Source organism: Motacilla alba, chromosome 4 (assembly GCF_015832195.1).
Source record: "Motacilla alba alba isolate MOTALB_02 chromosome 4, Motacilla_alba_V1.0_pri, whole genome shotgun sequence".
Taxonomy (NCBI): Eukaryota; Metazoa; Chordata; class Aves; order Passeriformes; family Motacillidae; genus Motacilla; species Motacilla alba.
In genome coordinates this window covers 37900315-37924825 of record NC_052019.1, presented here as the reverse complement: position 1 = coordinate 37924825, position 24511 = coordinate 37900315, and the positions used below count along the sequence as shown (strand labels likewise).

The window sequence follows — 24511 nt, the reverse complement described above, 5'->3', positions numbered from 1 at the left end:
TTCTAGTGTGTTATTACCCAGTATTAGAGTATTTCAGTAACACTAAAAGGAAAAAAAAAACAAAACCAAACCCCTGAACACACAAGCCACAAAGAAACTCCAAATTAAGCATTAACTGATTACAAATGTTTGCATCAGCTATTTTAGAATCGATAATATTTTCTAATAAAGTACAGTGAAAACTGATTGTGACTAAGCTAATGTTTAAAGCACCATAAAAAAACATCAAAATATATAACAAGTTTAACAGGTATTTTTAGGAAAGGGCATTGAACTGTTCCTAAACTCATTTTGCCTACCTTTTCTAGTAAAGGAATATTCAAAGATTTTATACATAAAATTTTGTGCTATTTCAATGTTTCCAGTTGTATACAGCGAGTCATTGCCATGGACTACAATCACAACTTCATAGTTAAGGGTAAAAAAGTAATTTAAAAGCACTGTCTTCCTAATCTTTTCAGCAAAAAAGCCATCTTTTAAAGTAGATTCTCAGGAATACTGTAAGGATAAAGACCATTTTAAAACAACACAACAGAAGCTGACAAACCATTTTTTACAAACAGGACAGTACATTAACATCCCCCAGGATTAACCAAATTGTACACTCTACCAACAAAGCTGTCCTAGAGAGTCAGATTTCCTAGTCACATTCTTTCCTGTTATCTTGTTTATGAACAGAAATTTTCAAGTTTTCTAACTCACTGCTTCTTAGGGGATGGTACAACTGAGTGTGCCTTCAGCCACCAACAGCAAGACGAAAGAAATACAGCATGCTGAAATCTGTTTTCCTGAAAAAAAATCCAATCCTAATTAATAATCTTGTTGCATAATTTTCAAGTAGAACTCTCTTGATCACAAAAAAAATCATCATGTGCACTGATTATCCAGTGCACCCTCTCACTCCTACAGGCAACTGAGAATCTGAGCAAGCTTCTTGCTGGAGCAGGTAGAAAATTACTTTGCTCAGGACTTACTAAATTAACTGAAGTCCATATGATTTAGTCTTGCACAGAGCTCCACATTTTCCTTAAAAAAAAGCCTATAATGGATTTTTCAATGGGGAAAGTAAATTGGACAACTCCTGTTCTGCTAACAAAAAGAATACAAAGGCTCTGTTTAGGTCTCTTTTATTTAAAGTCTGTTTTACATACATTTAAAAAAAAACACCCAAACATTAAAAAAATTCAATTTTTTTTTAGTAGACACAGCTTGAGAAAGCCAGGGGTTGGATAAGGTATTTTTTTCCTTTAAGGACAGCAATTTTTGAGTTTTGAAGCTGGACAGCAAGAAGTATAAATACTATATAGCTGAGTAACAACCTTAATAAATAGTAAGGCTGATATGGACAACACTGATACTGCAATATACCATGCAATCAACACAGAAGTCTTCCACTAGTTTTAGCAAAAGCTCCATATAGAGAGAGAAGGAATTCCATGAGAGGATCCTGTTTTCCTCTAGCTGTGTACCCACAACTCCTACTAACACGAATGGAGGGAACACAGGCTCACCCAGGAATTAACATTCCTTCACAGCACATGCAGAGTGTAGGATGCACAGTGTCAGTCACCTGCTTTCCTCCCCAATGCAATGAAACTGAGAGAAAAAAAGAAGCTGAATTTCTCCCTTTAAAAAATTAAATTGCATAGCATATAAAAATCTCAAACATATTCAAATTTTCACCTCTCTTAAGCACATAAAAGTCCAAATTATTTTCTAAGCAAGTTCAATGAAGCTACAACTAAGCAAATTTCCTTTCCAGTACTCTGTAGAGTGCAAGTATGATCACAATGGCATGGTTACACAATAATTGGTCTAATCAAAGCTATATAATGTTAGTATTGTGAATGAAGTAGTGTTGCTCATTAGCCTATTACAAAAGAATTACTGTAAATTCAGCCTACGTGCAGCATCACTTCCTGCGCAAACAAACACAGATAATGCAGCAAGCTTGAAACACTGCCAAGCTGGCAGACTGGCAGCACAAATTATGCAAAGAACCAGAAAGCCTTCAGTAGATTCAATAGAGCTTGGAGGATAAGAATGATTAAGTGTTTCTGTGTACAACTACAAATCACAGTAATGAATCAGACTAAAATTTCCAATAAGGGACTTAACTGCAACAGCTGGCCTTCTTCAGCAGCATTATAATGTGAAATGATGACATCCTAAATAGTGGTGTTTGCAACTTTCACAAAATGTGTCCAAAGCAAGTCCTTTGTTTTCCTTCAATTTTTTTAAAGCTTGTTTGTTTTGTTGGGGTTTTTTTAATAATAAAACATTGCAGCACCTAAAATGAAAGGAAAGCTACAAAGCTATACTGTTCCTTCTTCTCTGCTTCTTTTCCTTTTTGTCTAACCAAGTAAGAAAATCTTCCATATCAGCTCTAACAGATTTGCTTTCAAAACTGCTCAGACTACTTAATACAACTACAGATTTGCAATTACATCCTTTTTTCTTTTTTTAATCAGAAATTTAGTGGTAAAAAGTCTAAATTAAAACCCCTCTTTCCTTTGTTGCAAAGGAGAGGAGATAGGCAAAATACCTCAGGTTCAAAAGTATGATGTTTTGGAAATCTGGGATACATGTATCCATATAATATGAACAAAAAGAATACATATGCATGTTTCCTTATTTATTCATATATATTCATGTGCACATATGTATGTATACATATGCACTATATATGTGTGTCAATTTTTCTCACATATAGGCACAAAGAAGCCTCTCACAAATTTGACTTCTTCACTTTTTCAGCTTTTCTTTCTCAGCATAATCAGAGACTGGGCATAATCTCAGCCATGCAGTACCCACATGAATAGAAACAGAAGAGGTTTTTGTTTTCTTTCACAGTGTTAGTCTGAGCTTCTGTCACATCATCCAGGCTAATCCACATCATGCTCCAAGGCTCAACACTCATCACTTCCAAGCTGAGATGGAACATTTTCCTCCAGTTATAATACTAAGGTGACCAAATACAGGGAACATCTTATGATAATCTACCTCATATAAAATGTATTCAGGCTGATTTTCCACACTCTTCAGAAAACTGCAACAGGACTGAGTCCAGGGCAAGATAATGATCTAGATGACCAATGACTTGAACCAAATGGGCACCTCAAAATATCATTTAAACCAAAACCCTGAAGGAAGTTGTAACAAGAATAAATGCCACCACAAAATCTATGAATCTATCCAACTCCTCTACCTTAATAAACTGGATTAGGTGATGCAACATCTTTACCACTATCAGCTTCTGTGAGTCTGTAATAAAGTGACACTCCTTAATAGTGAAACTGTCCTACCTTGAAGACTGCACTCATAGGCAGAAATATGACAGAATTTTTATTAACCCCTAAATTCACGTCCTACTCCACATTGGCTTGGGGCAGGGAACAACTGTCACTAAATCTATCTTCATTTCACAGAACTCTGAAGAGTCACTAACTCTTAGAGAGGGAATTCGGTATCATTAGGCCTTCTATACTGCACGCCTCCACCCAGCTGTGCACCTTACAGATATCCAGTCTGCACTCTTCTCTGGAATCTGCCTTGTGAGACTCTAAGAGAAAAAGAGCCGCTATAATTTTTTATTTCCTACATTTAACTTAGAGAAATGCTTTCTTATTGTGACTCTCTATTCATGACTGGTGCATTCTCATTATTTTCCAGGTGATCAACATCTGTAACTGAAATGTTTTTACCATTAAAAGGTCACCAGTACTGCTTTAACCTATAATAAAAGCAGTAAGGTGGGTTTTTTTAGAATTGCAAGTGTCATCAGAATCTGTGGCTTAGTTAATATTTACTGGAAACCAGTTACTACTGCTTCCTACTCTGAAACCTAAGAATAAATAATTGGAGAAGGTAAAAAAATCCAAATAAATAGGGAGTTCGATATCACTACACAAGTAAGTGCTGTCAGGTCTTTAAACACTGTTATTCCATCTTAACATGCTACGGCAGAGACAAATACAATCTATTTCTGCCATAGCAGGGAGCCCCTGGTGTCGATCTGCACAATTCACAAAAACAAACTCAGAAGAGCATAGCAGGACTTCACAGTGGGAGCAGGGGGCATCATGTCTTGTGGGGAATTTATAAAAGAGACAGATCTACATCTGCCTAGAAAAACTGCACACACCTTCAATGCACTAAATAATTTAATGGCTCCAAGCATTGATTGATTAAATGCATCAAATCAATTTTACACAGTACTTTTCTTCTACTTATGGAAGAAGAAAAAGAGACTGGTTTTTAATCAGAGTCCACTACGATCAATGAGTAAGTACAGTATTAGTCACAAGGTTATAATATATCAAACACACTGGGATTTACTTCAAACATGATTTTTGGCACAGAACTATTTCGCAATTTCCTAATTTTCAGAAATTTTAGACTAATCATGTTGAGAGAGTCTCCACTGGTTTCCAGCTGTAAGCAGTCAAATCTTGGAATGGGCTGTACAATAACCAGGTCTCAACAGAATTAATCTCCTTTATAAATTGTCTCCGGCAGCTGATTTGAGATAAAAGCAAAGAGAAAACATTTGAAGAAGAGCCCGCACCTCCTCTTCTTTCTTTCACCTTTAAGTGTTAGATTTAAATATTTTTGACAAACATGGAGTACAGAAAGGACTCCAATAAAAGTAATTCTCCTGAAACCACAGGCACTGCCACATGTTTACTGGTATGCTTATATTGAAATTCTCTGCTGGGTAGCAACCCTTACCCACTTTTTCAAGTTCTCCCACTCTTCCTCTGCAGATAACCTACTGGCTTAGAACTTCACCTATACACTGCTCTACTTTAGTACTGCAGCCTATTATTCACAGAATGTCAGTCTTAATGAAAATTACAGTACGCATCAATATCATAACTGTCCTTTTCAAAAATAAAAGAATGTTAACACACTATTCATCAGGACCTGCAAATCTAAGATAGGTCACTGCTGGACTAACTTTTCCAGTTTTCTGAGCCTAGTTAGTTATCAGCTTGTACGGCCTTAATGAGCTCCTGTATGTCGTGGTGTCTGTACATACTCTTTATTTCCTCACCCGAAGTGGCAACAAGAAGAACGTGGAAATTTGAGGATTTATCTCCACCACCTGCTGCGCTAAATACACAAAAAGCACACATACCATTGTGGGCATCAGGAAATGTCCATTACCACCTACAGCCCTGTCCTCTGACTCATCCTTTTTATTCCTGTCCAAATGTCTTCTGGCAGAACACTCACATAACTTCTTTCCTCTTCCCCAAGCTCACTGGGGTGAACTCACAGTTGCCAGAGATTCTTAGTACTGCAGATGCAAATAACTAAATCTCCTGAGAGTGAAGAGATTGGAAACTAAAATGAGTAGATGATTTCTCCCAATATGTGATGAATATCCTGCCTGTCACTGTAACACTCACATCAACACATCCCAAGACAAGCAATACTGTATTTAATATTCTGCAAGTTGTATTTGTAATGGCATAAGGTATACTCCGAAGCATTTCATTATTTCATATAGACACTCTTTACATGTTTTTTCCCCATAAAGCCCTTTTACTTAACCAACAAAGACAAACTGGGAAGCATAATGGGACGGCAAAACACAATTCAGCCAAAGAAAAAGTTAATGACAAATTCCCAAATTTCAAAGAATCAATGAAAATACTATTTTACACCATAGTTTGAATTACCTGTTTATGATGCATTGTAGTGCTGGCAGATACTCCCTTTCCACAGCAATCCACATGGGAATAATGTGAACAACATTTAAATACATATCTTGCATATTTTCCCTTCAAGTACATTATCTTTCTTTCACAGCAGAGAGCTAAGTGTGTAGCACACAGAACACAGTTTCCAACACAGTTAAAGCCAGCAGAGATGCAAATGCTGTTACCTGCTACCAACAAAAAACTTGCTCCTTTAAGCATGTCCCTGTGTTTTCAAAGTCCTGGTACTTCCAACTATTTTCATGACCAATGATCTATAACACCTATTTCATCTTTTTGTCAAACGCTATTCAGTCATTCCAGGACAGCACATAAAGGAAGGTCTTTGCTGTGGCCCTGCAGGAGGGTGCTAGGAGAGGACTTGCCATCTTGGCAGTCTACCAGAAAAGGAAATGAGCCATGAGAGGAGACTGAGGGGAGACCATGATCTCAGCTGCCATGGAAACTGAGGAAAGAGCAAAACCATAGGCTTGCCTGACACACAACTCTAAGAAAAGGACAGTGAGACACAGTAGCTGGTATTGAAACCATACAAATGCAAGCACACTGCAGTAAAATCACAATGCTGAGACCCCCAATCTAATAGAAATTTTAATACTTCTGAAAGCACAGGTAGAATCATCCCTAAAGTGTGCTGTCACATTAATTAATCCTGTTGGGACCTTGCCATATCACTTCACTACCAGCCTTGCAGGTGGCTGGGATATCCACCCATGTTTCACTGTGCGGTGCCGAGGGGCCCTCAGTAATACAAACTGGTTTACAATAGTTTGGAGATTGCACTGTACAGAGAGGAACACCTAGGACAGCATGGACTGAATAACAATGTCTACGCCTATGAGGTTTTATTTGCAAGTTAGTTTCTTACAAATAACAAAAGAAATTACTAAATTGAGTCCTCCATTTGATACAATTATCAGTCTTCACTGATTAGCAACTTCTCTACGCTATTACCTAAAGAGAGTAGCAGAATTTATAAACAGAAATTTATGAGCTAGGTAATGGGGCTGCTTGGGAATGCTGCTTCTAGTAACACAGAATTCAACTATAAATCAGAGCATTTCAACTTGATGACACTACAGAAAAATCTATTCAGCTGTAACTGTATTTCATGCCTCTTTCCCTGAGAGTAGTCCAAAGGAGCCCATAAACATTTTATTTATCTTGGAAGTGTGCAAAGTCTCCTCTTCCCTGACAGTCTCTTGGGGATCATCTTTGCCATTGTATCAATTCACATACTTTAAAATGCTTTTCCTGTGCAAGAGAGTCTTGGGAAAAAACTCTGGAACTTCTATGGATCTATACAGCAAATATGTCCAAATTAAAATCTATGGGCAAGTTCTTTATGAAGAGCTCCCAATAATTCATGAAAAAGGTCTCAATTTTTTTCAGAAAACATCCCCAAGTGCCTTTTTTTAATTGTTCATATTATCCGATCCTAGAAGAACACCACATGTGGACACACACAAACTAAGCAAAAAGGAAGGATCACTGGGATGAAAATTGTGTAAATGTTTATTCACAACAGATTACACACATATGATGTATTAGAAATGGACATGGGTAGATAGGTTATATTGTCAACTGTCAAGCTATGCTTTCTCATCTAATTTTTACCAAGACTCTGTATGAGTGTACTAGTCCTTTGGGAACTCTGAGAAACAGATGGCCCTACTGATAACCAGTATGCAAACTGCAGATACAAGTGAAGGAATAATATGTTGGGCAAAGAAAATCAGTCATGGTAAAGAGACCCAGCAGACATGTCTCCTTGTGTTTATGATACTCATACTATAATCCAAACATGTTACAAAAAGGTCAGAAACTGCATGAAGAAAAACTTTTTTAGAAAAAAAAGCAAATGATTTCTCCTTGTATGTGGTAATTTGGGGGAATAGGGAGATCTAAGCTTGGGAAAACGCTGCCCTGGCTCAGCACAGGTAGGTAAAAAATTGCCTCATCTACCTTACAAGACTAGATTTACAGTGCTTTTTACAACCATCAAGTTTCTGCCATTCCAAAGTTTCCCATTATTGACTGCATTATATTAAAGCAAGTTTTGTCTTATAAAATATTACCTTTCTAAAAGAGTACTAAGAGCTGTGGGAGGAATAACAGAGATGAAGGCTGATGTCAAAAAGTTTCTTAATTCAAGAGTAGGCATCTCCATCTAATCTAGAAGAGTTTTCAATTGTCACCTACTGCAAGTACAGTTAACTAGAAAATGTCATTATTTGCATTGTTTTCCATGACATGTAATACCTCTTAGAAATTTTGAATTATTATATTGTCTCTTCACAGTTAACACTCATATATTCCCGACGCTTCACAGGAAGTTGAAAGCAGGCTACCTACCTTTATCTGATAATAATTATTGTACCATATATATCACCTTATTAAACTAAAATGTCTAGCTCTACACTGAGATTGTTTAATATAAACAGTGTAACTCCACAAATACCGTTTTTTGTTAATTAAGTACAGCTGCAGATGGAAAACAGTTTAAACTTTTCCTTTCACTATGTACTATCTTGCTTGTTTGAAAAGCTCCAGATGGATGTATTTAACATAACAAGAAACTTAGAAGAACATTACTTGTATCATTCATAAAACTGTTCTTGAAATTATCCTCTTCCAACACACAAGGAAGTCTTATTTTCCTCAGCTCTTTACAGCCCCTACTGAGAAAAGCACTTTAACAGACACTTATTTAAATCAATTTATTGAAATTTAGCCATTCTACTGTGTTCTGTTTCCCCTAATGAAGTGTGAAAAAAAGAACAATGTCAAGTCGAAAATGCAATTTGACTCCATCTCCTTAGCATACAACAGTCAACTAAGTGTATGGTTCAGGTCCTACATATTCATATTTCTGCCTCAGATAAAGCCACAAAAACACATTAATTTGTTATATATTTTCTCCTCACATTTAACCAGTCTGGCATGCAAAGAAAATCAGAATGCACAGAAGAAGAGAAAAAGAAGAGAGGAAAAAACTCCCACTAATCTCAAACAACTTACACTGTATCAGGCTGTTATCTACACTTCAGCAGGCAGTTTTGAGTTCTCTAGCTTCATACAAGAAGTGATGATGTCAAAGTAATGTATAGCAGTAGGATACTATCACAATAATTTCATTCATTTAGTACTGGCACAGTGGGTATTTCCCTAAATGCATTTGTACCAGCAGCTTGCAATACTTAAATGTGTATACTTTTTTAATATTCCAGTTAAAAAGAATCAAGTAGTAAACATTATAATCAAATTATGTATACATAATGACTTCTAAAATCCACTTCTACTCTGCTCACATGTTGTCAAGTAATTAAACTAATTAAAATGGATTTATGGTTTACAAATCATGAACACTACAAAAATGTTTATAGGATTAACTTTTGAAGTATTTACCTGTGCGTAAGCCTTCGATGACTAATGCAAACTGCAGTTTGTTGATCCTGTGCGACACAGACTTTATGACGACTACATTTCATCTTCAAACATGGATCTTTAGCCGGATCTAAAGCTGAAAATAATTTTAGAAAGTTGTTAACAGTTATCTAGAATATGAAATTAAGGTGAGAAACACTGCACATAAAACCCACCCAGCCTGTGGAGGGGGTTGGCCTGCTGATTGTACAGCGCTGGAACCAGGAAAAAATACAGCTGTTGTGTAGGTAAGCAAGTAGGTAAGCAAGTACTCCCTGCTATACTCTTTTAACAATTGCCACTCTCTGACTGCAATCCCCAAATAATGGCATTGCCACCTTGAAATCAGTTTCCCTTAAGTGCTTACTATGACACAACGGGGTTCTTCCTACTCAACGTTAAGTGGTGAATGATGACACTGAATTTACTAAGAAATTATAACTCAGATGAGATTTCAGTAAAAGAAAAAGTAAACTAAAATATGCAGGTGAATGATTTGTGTGACTCCATCTTTAAACAAAAAATTCTACCTCCTTCTAGGTTTCTATTTCTGCTTTGTGGTTTGTTTTTCACTTCGTTTTTTCTAGCCGGTCCTTTAGTCATTATCCAATCTAATTTTTGAAGTACAATTCCAACTACGAACAGTGATTTCTGGCTATAATACTGGAAGAGCCAAATAATGCTGTTTTTTGCTTACCACTACCTTTGCATCTTTCTGGAGTAGCCATGCCTACATGGCTATAATATAGCAAAGCATCTGCCAATTTAGGTTCTCTCAAGAGACAATCAGCTTCTCCCTTCTCTGATCTTCATGGTGTCCTTTCAAGTAATCTAACTATTCCAAAACTGTTTTTTACACCCCTATTGGTATCCTTTTTTTTAATCAAGAAAGCTATGAACAACTGGAAGTCAGTTTTACTGTGTTCTTCTTCACATTAGCGTATTACTGTGCAGTATACGGTTGTGTTTCAGAAATGCTTTTTCCCCATTTCTTGCATCTGCTTATAAAATAGCACAACTTTACAGAATATTCTGAGTTGGAAGGGACCCATGAGAAACCCTCAAGTCCAACCCTCAGGCCTGCACAGGACATTCCCAACAATCACACCATGTGCCTGACAGCATACATTTGCATATATATTTTTTCTGGAAGAAAATTTATGTTTCTTCTTTTCTTCACAATCAAAAGTAATCTTTTAACCACATCTCTATGTGACTTGACAGAGGATATTAACCTAAGCCTCCCAACCATGCATGTACCCAAAAAACAAGAACCAAGCTGATCGTTAGTTGCAGTTTTGATGCATGATGTTGTAGTGCTAAGTGTGATTAAATATAGTCTGAGCAGTGACTTTTTCATTTTTTTTTAATAATACATTCAGCTATGAAAAAACAAATAGATCATACTATCATCAAAGCAGTAAAGTGATGGAATCATTGGTATAATAATAATAATTCAATGCAGACATAAAAAAAGTATTTGTTAACTGCAGCAAAAGACATATGAAAAGAGGTATTCTTCTTCCACACATTTTTATTTCTATCGCAAACTAGCCATAAAACCACCACACACAATCCAGAATCAATCTGATAACAAAAATTCCATACAAATTTTTGGGAAGGGAAGCAGGGAAGCAACTGCAGTCAAAAAAGATCTAGGGTTAGAGAGATGGAGTCAAAATTAAGGAGAGCATATCCTTCTCCAATTTACTTTAGATTTTAGATTCTATTTAAAATATTTTCTCTGCTTGAAGTCAAGCAGAATGTAATGCCAGCCACTAGTAATCATTTAAGGTACTGGTCCAAGTACCTCTTTCCAGAATGTTCCCTGATGGAGACACTAAGGTAGCAATACTGGAATATTGCCTATTTTCAGATAACTCTTCTGTAAAATAGAACAGGTTGATGAAATAAAAAAACCCATGAGTATAAGAAATCTGGAATCATATAAGGATGCTGAGTTTAATATCAAGTAGGAAACAGGTTTCATAAAAAGGAGGAACAGAAGAGATCATATAACCATTCTCACTGAAATGGTTACTTCATTTCTGAAGTTCTTGGGACTGTGAAGGTATTTTTGAACAATTCCATCAAATTTAGCTAGCCATAAAATATGGTTTTGGCAATATGTTACATTTTGGCAAAACATTACAGGCAGAACCCAACTTAACAAACAAGAGATGGTAATTTCCCACTTTGTCTTTATGGCAACATGAAGATGGGCATCAAATGGAAACCAGGACTTTCAGTATTTACTGAAGTGAGTAATTTCATCTTTTGCTATTTGCTGACTCAGTGGTTAGCATGCCCTGTATGTAACCCTTGATCACCTCAGGTGAGATACAGACACACTAAGCAAGGTGAGCAAGCCAGCAGAGGCACAGGTGCCAAAATCACAAGACCATTTCTACATTCAAAAGCGTGTTCAGCACAATCTTGCCACCGACACAAAATCACATTATCACTTCATGACCTGCTGAACTTGTTCTCGGTCAGCTATGAGCTCTTTGTAGAAGTGTTTTTTCCTCACCTTACATGTGACACACAGCCTCCCTTTTCCCACCACTTTTTCATGAAACTTTCTTAGTTACTGAACTAATTTTTACTGATGCAGAAGTCAGAGAAGAATGCATATCCCTGGAAACTTTTTTTTTTTTTTAAACAGCAATGGAGAGATCAGATAAATAACCAATAAAAAACCTGCTGATTTTTGGAATGCAAAAAAATGAAATAACTGAAGGGTAAATGTCTGCCTGGACTAACAACATGCCAGAGGATAAAACAAGAAAGAACACAGAAAGAAATTTTGCTAGAAATCATGAAAACCACTATAAGTCTTCCTCTTTTTTCTCTTTGAACACCAGATTCTCCAGTCAATCCTACACTATAAAGTACATAGCATCCAAATCAGATTGCATTACTAATTTTGCCAGCTTTCAAAGGACTAAAAAAAAAAAATTAGATATTTACAAAAGCATGGAAATAGCTTGCATTTCTCTTGAGCCTGTTTTATTTGATACTTGGAACTGACAAATGAATAATTTTCATGGGAAATAAAGGCTAAACCACAAGAAAAACAGTTTTCAAAACCAGGGTCTCAAGTTCTTCATGCTGGGGAAAAAATGTATTCCCCTTACATACAATGCATGGATACGTCTATGTGTCCGTCTGGTCTCTACAAGGAATTATCCTAAATATCTTAAACTACTATGAAAATGCATAAATTTATTTCAGGAAAAGTATAATTGATTTCCCCTAAGCACGTAACTCATTTATATCAAGAAATACGTGGCACTAAGTCTTCTTCAGTCCATCTTCTAGCTATCCCTAACAAAACATTCCTGGCATTCCCTCACCTCATTCAGAGTATGCAGAATTGCACAGACAATGCTGCACGTTTCTGTCCATTTCTGCCAAAATAAGCAGCTTTGAAAAAGTACAATATTCACACCAAAATCATCACAAGTGTCAAAATCCCCTAGTGGGACTGATGTATTTCTCGCAGCTATTGTCTTCAACATGATCAGGTATCAATCCAAGTTTTTAATCCAATCAACATTTACTAAAATATCATCATATTTAGGAAAATTAGAGGCTTCCCCTCCCCCCCATAACTGAAGCTAAAACATCAATTGTACAGCACAACTACACTGCCATTGGAAACAGGTATCGGTTTGCACTGCAAAGAGGAAACTCCAGACATAAGAAATATGTTTATGCAAGTCTTCCAGACATAAGAAATATGTTTATGCAAGTCTTGTCAGAAATCATCTCATTAATACTCTATCAGTTGACTTCCTACAATATCACATACAACCAGCTTCTAAAGATGCAGGTCTGATATGAGCTTGATCAACTTGCTAACGTTCAGCTTTATGCAGCTTCTAATATTCAGAAAAGTGTATTTGCTATAGGTTATTTGTCTGCATGCCTACTTTACATTTGTCCATGTATCTACCATGAAATGTCATGTTACCTAAATTTCAACAAGCAGAAAAATATCACTGTCACAAAGAGCATATCAAAAGTATAAAATGTTTTTTATCATCTACTATTCCTCTAAGAGCTTACATTGTAAATGACAAGTAAGTCACTCTGCCGTTAGGAACTTCTGCTGACTTTTATAGATTAGTATGGATTTGTTCTTCTCACATGGCAAAGAAGCAATTAGTACTTGAAAACTTAATTCAATTATTACTAACAGATCTATTTATTTATAATTCAAATTTGGGAAAGCAATTAAGAAAAGCTTCCCATCATGACTTCTGTAAGTTAATTATAGCTAGCACTCCCAAAAACTGACATTAGTCAGAACATCATTTTTATAGGGAATATAACAGGAAATAAAGATTAGCAAGCCATAACATAAGAATATTCTTAATGGTAGCACTTTGGCAGAAACCAGAGTAAATTATCATTATTCCACAATCTTTTGATAGCCTCTTAACATATTCCTTACTTTCCACTCCCAAGTAAAATGAAAGGTGAAAAAAGGTTAAGGACAAAGTTTTCAGACTTAAAGTCTATTTTTTTCCTTCAGTGTTGTGATTCACTTCTGATGGGCAAAATAGGAAGCAGCTACATATTTTGTTTCCATTTACCAAAACTTCAGCTATGTTTTGTGCAAAAGGCAAGTCTTGACTTTGCAAAGTTTTCATATTTGACAATGCAGGGAGAAAAAAAATTATACTATCTAAAAGTTTTAGGTAAAATAATAATGATGGGGTCATATGTCTAGGTTATAGCCCAAGGCAGACGGAGCCATAGAAGGGAATGACTCATACTGCCTCCTTTGATAAATTACACGACTCCTGAAGGTATCTGAAGACCATGAGTATCTTTACTTCTCCATTTTGAAAGATGACAATTTCTCACCTGCTATAGCAGGATTTCTCACTGACAAGTGTTGTGGGTCTAGATAATTGCAGAATCCCAGCACCACAATTTCCAGTAGGGAGTAGAGCAAGGCAGAGCATATAAACACTCAGTTGATATTGTCAGCTAACAGGGAGCCCAGATAAATATTTAATTAAAATAAATAGTGGTAATGGTTGTCTTTTGCCTAAATTGTACAGTGATGAGCATTCAAAACGTGCATGTGCATATACAGACCCTCCTCAGTCACAGGCGGTTTGAATCCACATTGCTGTGGATTCATAACAAGAAAAGCCCACCTTACCATATGCAACATATCTACTGAGAATCAACAATTTTTAACTTCAACATGAAAATTAATCACTGTGCAGCTAGAAATCTGAAATTTATTTTTAAAAAAAGAGAATAAACAAGAAATAGCCTACCTCAATTACTTGATAAGAACGCTCTGAAAAAGAAGAACCTCAAATTTTTCCCAGAGACTGTATTTGCCAAGTAGAATTCACTACATAGCACAAAAAGCAGAATGGCTAAGTACAGCTGGATGTTCACAAGAGGAATCTTCCTGAACACTAGTTCCATCTGGACACATGAATCTACAACTTCAGTAAGAAGGCTAGAGTGGAGTTTCTTCTTTAGGTGGCCAAAGGACTGATTAAAAGTTTAGATTCAAATCCCTGAACATCACTGGTTGTGCAGTTTGTGGTTTCTAACTTGTGAGCAAGTGCTCCAATAATTAAGGTGGCTGGGTGTAGGGAGGTAGCTTCTACACAAGAAATTCTCCTCTCAAGAGTGCTCAGAACTCTCCATACTGATGACTCAAGGACAATTGTGTAAAGTCTCTATCAGGCTTCTGTAAACTGTTCCTAATGTTCTATATTAGTAAGCTCTGGGGTGTCAGCACTGGGTTTTCTAGCTGTCCTGCAATGGTTGTAGTTATGCTACACAAAAGTTCTGATAAACAAAGAAATACCTAGTTCCAATTTATAATCATCTGACACTGCTTATAACCATCTGACACAAAGTACTGTGTATTTCTATTTTGCTCACTACTGCAAATAAAGCTTTTCTAAAACAGACATGAAAATGACATTATACTGATTCATAACATGGTATTTTAGGTACTGATAATATAAGTTAAAATAAGTGCTAAAAAAGTAAAATTGAATCTGCCAGTCTCTGTTCTTCCTCTGGAAGAAACCTACTAAAGCTTGATCTCTTTTTCAAAATTTCAAATACTTCACTCATTCTTTCTCCACTCCTTTTAAAACAATCATCTTCACTGAGTCACACTTTTTAAGCCACTCATGCAGTGACTAAATTATAGGAAATTCTCCCTCTCATAAACATCTATGATCTCTGCTTCAAAAACATTTCCATTTTTTGTGTTTTGTCTTTTGGGTATTACTTGAAAGTTTACAAGAGAATAGGTTACACATAGCTCAAAAAGAGATGTAAATGAGAAATTCCAAATAGTCAGAGTCAAATGCCCCCCTTATCATTATCCGTGACAATTCAGAAATGATCCTGTTTGTTTAAATTGCCAGAAAATGTAGTTATCTTGAACTCAGACTGGTTTAAGTGACAACAAAATTAGGACAATTATACTGAGCTTCTTCTATATATAATAAGGAACTCTCAAATAGTCTGCAAAGACATCCAAAACCACTAAGACAAGAAGAAATGCAAGTACACACTTCCCTGGCATACTTTTTAAGTTTCCAACAGCTTTATTCAAGCACTTTTGTTTTTTATTTTTGTATCCAAATGTTCACTTTCTTGATTTGGCAGAAAAGAAATAACACCTTAAGACGAACATTCATAATAGTGATATATCACCAGCAAACAGTTAAGCATTATATTATCCTTTCCTAAACACACTAAATCATAATTTAGAGACATGCTGGCTGTGCTAGAACTGTCTTTTGGGTTCTTAAAATAGGGCACCAGGGGCAAAGAAACATCTGCAGACCTGTAAGAGCAGAAATGCATCTTCCTGAAAATTCTCCCACCTATGCCTCACTTCCCAGTATGATTATCCTTGTAAAAAAAGATGTTATAAGACACAATGCTGGTGAAGCCATGCCTAAATCCTGAGTTTAGTTTTGGGGCCCTCTCTACATTGAGGTGCTGGAGCATGTCCAGAGAAGGGCAACAGAGCTGGGGAAGGGTCTGGAATACAGATCTGAGGAGGAACATCTGAAAGAGCTGGGTTGTTTAGCCTGGAGAAAAGGAAGCTCAGGGGAGACCTTATCACTCTTTACAACCCCCTGAAAGGAGATTCTATTGAGGTAGGAGTTGGTCTTTCCTCCCAGCTTATGAGTCATAGGACAAAAAGGAAATGGCCTCAAGTTGCACCAGCATAGTTTTAGATTGGATAGTAGGAAAAAGTTTTTTTCCCTGAAAGGGTTGCCAAGCATTGGAAGAGGCTGCCCAGGGAAGCAGTTGAGCCACTGTCCCTGGAGGTAGTTAAAAGATGTGTAGATGTGGCACTCAGCAACATGGTTTAGAGGTGGGCTTGGAAGTGCTAGGTTAAAGGTTGGACTCGATTATCTTAGAGGTCTTTCCCAACCTTAATGATTCTATTTTTGTCTCTTGGAGAGCTCTAATTTCTTGTACTTCACTATGTATTCTTAAGTTACATATGGAATTTTAATCGATTTCATTTTACTGTAATCAACTTCAGCTTTTAAATTTTTTAAACCAACTAAACCAGAATCCAGTAGACTATTCATATGAAGTATCTAATACATCAGAAATATAAATATATCTGCATTTTGAAGAAGCCTGGAATACTCATCTGCAATACTCATCTGCATTTTGAAGAAGCCTGGAATAACAAAACTGACCAGGAAATGGTAAAATTATGGTAAAATTGAATTATAACCGCCACATAAAATAAATTCTGTAAAGAGTACATCTTAACATTTTTTATATTTGTAATTTTAAGGATTAATAGTTTTTTTAATACAAGAAGTTAAATAGGTCAAAAAGGCAACTTATAATATTTCAGGTTTCATTCTTCTATTCCAGTAAAACTATGTACAGCTCATTTTTCTTCTCTACAGTCTTCGCTTACTGTTCGGTTCTTTTAAAGGGATTTGTTAAACTATTTCTTTTTCCCTCACCATTAAATTGTAATGTTGTTTCTAGTTTCATGTTCTTAATACCTACCTCTGTTAGCTGCTTTACACGCCTTCATACTGAATTTCTGTGGCAAATGTAAGCAAATTAGGACTTGAAGTGAGCCTGTAAAGAAGAAGCAACCCCAGTACACACCAACATATCTTCAGGTACCCAGTGCTCATGGATTTGACCATTATCTGGGACATGCCAGCACAGTAGAGAGAAGCTGAACTTCTAAAGTGAGAGATTTGCAGGACTAAATTTTAGCAAGTTTGTAACTGCAAAGAAAGAGTTCCTCACACCCTTTTCTCAGCACACTGCCAGCTCGAGACGCTCTGGTGCTGTGCCTCTGGACAGTCACTGTCACCCTGCAACACATTTCCACTTTTCTGACAGAACTATCTGTGGGTCTGAACAAACACATGAATCCAGGATTTGGCCATGTTAAAAACAAACAAACAAAAAACCCACTTCTTACTTGATCTTGCAATAATCCTCGATATGGTGACTCTAAACCTAACATCAGGGTGTAAAGCAAAGATGTCAGGACAGCAGGAAATAAGGGCTTAGACTGCTACCGAAGGCAAGCAAAATCTCTTATTATGGGCTCAGTGTAGCCTCAGTAAAAATCCTCTCTACAGACTCTTTTAAAAATAGCTATAAAATTTAGAATCCATTCAATGATCCCACAGCAATAAATATTGAAACAATTTGCAAGCCATAACCAGAGAAGCAGATGTGTATTATCCAGTGAACCTGAGCTAGGAGCCAAGTCTGTGAATTGTACAGGACAAGGCACTTTTGTGATGTTACCACAATAGATAAATTGATAAAAGAGAAATAATTTAAAAAATCATCTAAACACAGCATTAGATAATTAAGAAAAAGCACCATGAAAGTGTTCCTCAGACATTTACAAGAGATCTTCCAGGCAAGGGCTAGCTGATAGTATCATAAAGCAGTGGGAATCTGTTTAAAATAAGATTTAGTGTACTTCATTAATGAGCAGAATTCCTAAACATACCTAAATACCTGAAACTGGGAACTGCTCACCAGGTTAAATATAGCTTAGTCTTACTAGTAAATAAGCATAAAATATTTTAAAAAGCTTTTCAAGTTCTGCTCTTTTTGAAATTCATAATGTCCTCCAACAAAGACACCATTATTTCTTTATCTGAGACAACATTTTAAAGTACTATGTGACACATTTTAATTGCAAAGCACTGCAACTTATCTTGAAAGTGACGGGTATACATTTCTAGTTTAAAAACATCAATAGTTCTACTACAAAAACTAGATCATGAGAGCACATATCAAATGCAGCAAAGTTAATTTTACACAACTGTTTTCAGTCTTCAGCTAATGGATCTTCATTAAACTCCCTTATGACTTCCCAGGGCTTGCAAATGAGTGAATCAAATTATTTTATTGAATATGACTCTAAATTATTTCAGTTCACACTACAGAAATGTATTTGCAAATTATAGAGATGTGTTTGCATATATTTGGAGATCCTTAGTTACCCAAATTATTAGAGAACTAGGTAGATGAAATGCACAGAACTAAAAGGCAAACGTTAAACTAATAGAAGTAAAATAGTTTCAAAATCTGGTTTTGTTGTACAACAGTATTTAAAAAATTCCTGCTGTAAACAGACATCTAATATAACCTGATACTACAAAAGCTAAAAATAATTCAATGGAATTTCTACAAGAAATTTCATAAATACATCTATGAACCAACCATATCTTCAGGGTGTTCAACCTCCACAGAAAATGCCATGCTGCATTTTTTCAATTACATGAATATACTCCACTTTTCCTCCAAGGTATTTCTATTTTGCAAAAGAAAACATCCTTTCCACTTCCCCAAATTACACCAGTGTCTTTGTGTATGCAATTTCATTCAACAGTTACACCCTCCAAGCTCTGCTACCATCTGTAGTCTAAAAATAAAATGTACCAGAAGTATTCTGTATATTTTCATCTGATGTAAAAGTGGTGCATGAAGAAAATGTGTCAGAAAATATTGTGTGTGTATAGGGAGGTTAATTTGAGTAAGCACTGATAAAACATTGATAAAGCTACTAAAAGTAGTCAACTTTAATCCTAAACACAAAACACTCCACTCATTTTCTAAAACCACTGAAAGAGAAAAAACCTGTCTTTTAGCAGTAACTAAACAGGCTAGTAGAACATTCAGATTTATTCAAACAGTAATACATGCCCCACATAATTTTTTTACTAACAACTTACATTGTGGTATTTATAGAAATACAAAACCATTGAGGGGTGTATACACATATGCACACATATAAAATATACAGTCAAAACATTTAAATAAGTTTTCTTCTATCTTATAATGACAGAAGCAAACAATAGTTCAATAGGAACAAGTCCTCTTCTTCAAACAAATTCCAGCTATTGCTTTAAGAAATTGTTGGTGGATTGCAATGCAAATCACAGTATTTTTCTCTTTAAAAATAGATTTTGTTGCCCAGGAATAAGTACCATTATACATTTTCATAGTAAGGGCTACCCTCCTGGCATGCTTGGACATATATTTCCATATAGAAGTTCTTATTAATACAAACAGAATTACACAGATCTGTCTACATGAGCAATTTTGACATACTTTAACACGTTAACATAAGAAGGCCTTTCAAAATGTGCTGAAATAAGGAAGAATGAACTAAAACACTATTCACAGAATCATGAAATAGTTAAGGCTGGAAGGGATCTTAAACATCATCTAGTTCCAATGCCCCTGTTCACTGCTGGCAGTGAACCTTCCACTGGATCATGTTACTGAGAGCCCATCCAGCCTAGTCCTGAACACCTCCAGGGATGGGAAGTTCACAGTCCCTCTGGGCAACTTGTTCCAGTACCTCATCCTATCTTAGCGTAAGGAATTTCTTCCTAACATCTAATTTAAACCTAGCTTTCACCTGCTTAAGGCTATTGCCTCTTTTCCTATTACATGTCCTTGTAAAAAGTCCTTCTCATCAGCTTTCACACAGGCCCCTTTAGTGACTGGAAAGCTTATATATAAGACAGTAATTGTTTTTATAATATGCACAACTACCCGTTCCTTGAACCACAAATTTTTCTAATATTACAACAAAGTAATATCCCTCACAAGTCAGTATGCATTGTGGAGGATGTTCTTGAAACTGAATAAACACTACCTTCACAACATATTTTTATCTTGGTCTCTTGTCTATGAGCCCCTGCACCATTTCTTCATTGCATTTATGCCACTGGTACAACCAGACAAGACAAAATGCCTGAAACATTTCTCAGAGCAATTATCCTCAGCAGTTTTAAAATGGCAGCAATACACTTTGAAACAGCATACATGAGGGGGATAATATTTACAGTAAATATTAACTTCCAATGCTTGGGGAGGGAATGTGCAATGCGAACATTTGCTGCATTTGCTCATATTGTTCTCAGTCTAAAACTGCTGTATTGCAGTATTCCCAATGCTGCAGCTGCATTTTGCCTCAAGATAGATCACTTGAACATGACAGACTCCCAAAATTGTTTTTCTAGATCATCTTTTATCCGTTGGATATAAAGAGACATTCAAAATCTTAATTTTTTTTTTCTTGACTGCAAAAGACAAGTATTAGACTGCATGACTGTTTTTCATCAGATGTCCTACTGAAAACACTTGAGTTCTTAACTAATATACAAGTAAAACAAAATCTTCCAAAACTCGTGTTTTTCCAAGGGAAACTTTAAGCTACTTTGGAGGTTTCTAATACTCCCATCTTTCTCTAATCAAGAAATGTTTGGAAAAATCACAGCCATAAAATGATGATTAGGCTGACTTTCTGGTCCTCTTTAAATCAATTATTTCAAGACAGAAAAAATTACACAAATTAACAGAATACTGTCAGTATTCTAGAACAGGAGCACAAATATAATTCCTTAAATTTTATCCCACACAAGTACCTAAGAGCAGAATCTTACCTTGATCAAATGGTTTACCCGGACTCCATGTACGAAAATAATCATCCTGGAGGGGGAGAAACAACCTAAATTTAGTAAAATATAAGGAATCCATGAAAAGCTCACAGTATCATAAAAGACAGAAGAAGCATACCAACCTCTACTTCCTAGAAAAGGCAAGCAGCAAAATAAAATAAAAAAGGAGAGAAAAAGATTACAGTTATCATAAAGGGACAAATTACTTATACAGAATAAAACAGTAATTCAGAGGCCATTTGCATCACTCATAGTAGAAATGCTATTCAAAAATGTTACTTATTGGCATTTAAAATAGAAAATGTCTTACTCACAGTACTCACACAGGTAATATTTCTAGCACTGTTTTTAAAATGGTACGGTAGTTTTCCTGTACTTTAACTTCAAAGGTATTGAAAAACTTAACTACATTTTCAATGCTTGGTTTTTTAAAAGTAAAGCTTCAAAGTCATCATCATTAAAATACAGCTACTTTAAAAAATATGTGAATTTTAGAAAAATAATTTTCTATGTAGTTTTAGCCGCATCAGTAAGAGCTTTCATTTAGTCAGTCTAATTGGCTCTATTTTCTATAAATCATCTTTATAAGCATAAAATATCTTCCTCATTATGTCATCAGCTGTATTAGGCTTCAATTCCAAGAAGGAAAAACTTAATTAAACGAATTGCTTTTAAGATTATGAGAAATTTGATAATAAATTACAAATTCATAGCCAAGACAATAGATTTACCTGTAAATATCAGATAACAGGTGTCATAGAAAAATGGCTGGAATTGTTTATTATTATGTCTTAATCCAACTAACTCTTCTCTAGAACAAAATATTTAAAAGACTGTCCCAAACATTTTAAAGTCTGCATATATTAAACTCAACAAAACACAGTGGGTGTACTGTCAAATCCAGCAGTTGCATCCCACTTGCTAGAAGATCACTGTAAAAAGACATCAATTTATACAAATTTTAACTGCTGAGAAAATGTCAATCTCATACAGTTGTCAAAGCCCCACAGTCAGAATTTTAAAATTATAAGTATCAAATACATCTTTGCAAGTACAGAACACTCGTTGGGTTTTGGCCACAAAAGAAAAGAAAAAAAAAAAAAAGTGGTTGCAGCCTAAACTGTATCTGACTGATTATTTTTATTAGTAAAAATGTTGTTATAAAAATTTGTGCTTTGAAAGAGAAAGACAGAAATGAGCAGAATCTGGAAGTGTAAAAACAGAACTGTATTTCTGCACAAAATCTTAACCATTCCTTCACTCTGACTCTGCACAGATTAACAATCAACAAATCAGTATATGTGATTTGCCTTTTCAATTTCTATATCTTTAAAGTAATAAAATACACACAGGCATGTCATTTTTTTTTCAACACACAAGAAGTAAGCAGAAAATACAATTATGATGGTATGTTTCAAACATTCCTCCTAATAGTCACCATGATGTTATTCCTACAGTGGTGTTCTGAACAGGTCTGAACCAGCTGTAAGGCAATGCTGTTCCAGGAGTAATACCACAGTCCCAAAACTTAAAATTATTGAAAAAACATCAAATTGGAAGATTCTCTTTCTATGTCTATTAAATCAACAATGTTCATTCACAATGAGCTCATGCAGAAAATTGGGTTATTATTATTAAAACAGTGAAAAAATAGAGTATCTAGAACATTCAGCTATTAGAACAAAAGAGAAGTCATCCTCAGTGTGACAAATATCCCCTCTAAGGCAAAGCATCCTGCGTTTTGCTTAAGGAAGAAGGTACAAGTGGGGATTGTATAAATTATATGTTCTCAAGTTGGCCTGAAACCACCCAGAAGATAAATCAATTCTTGTTCATCTCGATACTGCAGACAACTTCACAGACCCAAAATATAATATCCCTCAGGCATTGCTAGAAGCCTTGCCGGCTGACTTCTGTCTACAAAGCAACTCCATACCTTTCTTGTTACCCTTCTGTGAATCTTTTCCAAGTCTGTTTTCTTGGCAACCAGAATTGTGGAGAGCATTCAAGACAAAGCAGCATTATGGATCTATACACAACACAACACTATTTTGTTCTGTATTCTTCTCCCCAATATGTCTATCCCTCTGTCGTCTTTGTAGGTTGTGTCTGTGCTATTGTTCTTTTTAGTATGATTTGAATGGCTTGCATGGAATTTTCTATTAAAAATACAAAATATTGTATATACCTTATATACCTATACTGATTTTCCTAAAGAATTAATTTTTAATCAGCTGCTACTTAAATAAAATCCACTACTAGATATGTTAAACCTACACCTATGTGTGCCTCTACAAACAATTAAAATTTTAATCAATTGTCAGATTAAGTAAAGAAATTGCTTCAATAAATTATAGCTACACAATTTTACAAATATTCCTGAAGCTGTTTAACCTTCTGCATAAGAGCCTGGCTTCCTCTTACATTCAGATCTTTCCTGATCTTCAGTCAGTAAGTTTGATTATAATAATGTTCAATATCCTCAGCAGAATGTAATCAAGATCATTATATAACATACAAAGCTTCATTTTCATAATTTTAATATAAAAATCGAATGAAGGAATACACAATTTACAGTGAAGGCTGGGTAGCATCACAGAATCTCTAGGTAAAGTAGCAATCTATAAATGCAAAAGTCAGTGTCTCAGGATCTCAGTACAGAGCCAAAGTCTTCTGAATCTCTTCAGGGGTTTCCTGGCCTTTGTCCTGAGCACATTAAAGGGCAAATTGTAAAAGTAAGCAGAATTAAGTCAGAGATTTGTAACAGTAACCACACCACTTTTTCAACATTTTCCAGTTAACAGTATTCATACATTTTAAACAGAAAATTCATCCTTACTGCTCTACTTGAAACTATGTGAAATGTTGGGATTTCTTTCAAGTGTCTCTTTGAAAGACACAAAGCACTTCTAATAGCCATGGATGATGGATTTCAATGAGTTTAATATCCATGCCTTAAAATTATGCATGTTTAAGCATTACGCTCATTCAGGGTCATAGTGATGAAGTGTTTCTAAGAACTTAAGCTCATGCTACAGTTATATATGCACTTTGAGACTAATAACTTTATTTTTTTCCTGAAAAGCTCTTACTACTAAATGAAAAAAAAAAAAGTCATCTGAAAATCTAACAACCTATAAAAAGAACCAAAACAGCGGCTTAATGAGAAAAGATAGTAAAAAATAGGAAAAAATATATTCTGCCTTGAGCATTTTTATTGCTTCTTTTTGGACTTCAATATTTTTCTATATGTATTCTCTTATTGCTAAAAATTAGTAATTGCATAAGTTTTTTTAAAATACATATTTAAGTATGGTAAGAGAGAAAAAACCTCAATGGTAAAAACATCAAACAACAAAAAACCTA

The 24511-nt window shown here is 35.4% G+C and overlaps 1 protein-coding gene across 7 annotated transcripts in view; it reads right to left on the bottom strand.

Annotated features, from left to right (window-relative positions):
• Positions 1-24511, bottom strand: part of SPOCK3 (SPARC (osteonectin), cwcv and kazal like domains proteoglycan 3) — a 185311-nt gene that overhangs the window by 83601 nt on the left and 77199 nt on the right. For 4 of the 7 annotated variants that reach the window (XM_038134214.1, XM_038134216.1, XM_038134213.1 and 1 more), the window contains exons 3-5: positions 21268-21276; positions 21131-21176; positions 9135-9249 (exon numbers count right to left, since the gene is read on the bottom strand). The exons of 1 other annotated variant lie outside the window; for it this stretch is intronic. In XM_038134214.1, coding sequence (XP_037990142.1) covers positions 9135-9249; positions 21131-21176; positions 21268-21276 — 170 coding nt within the window. The remainder of the gene's footprint in view (positions 1-9134; positions 9250-21130; positions 21177-21267; positions 21277-24511) is intronic. 2 more of the 7 variants (XM_038134219.1, XM_038134212.1) reach the window with 1 other exon arrangement.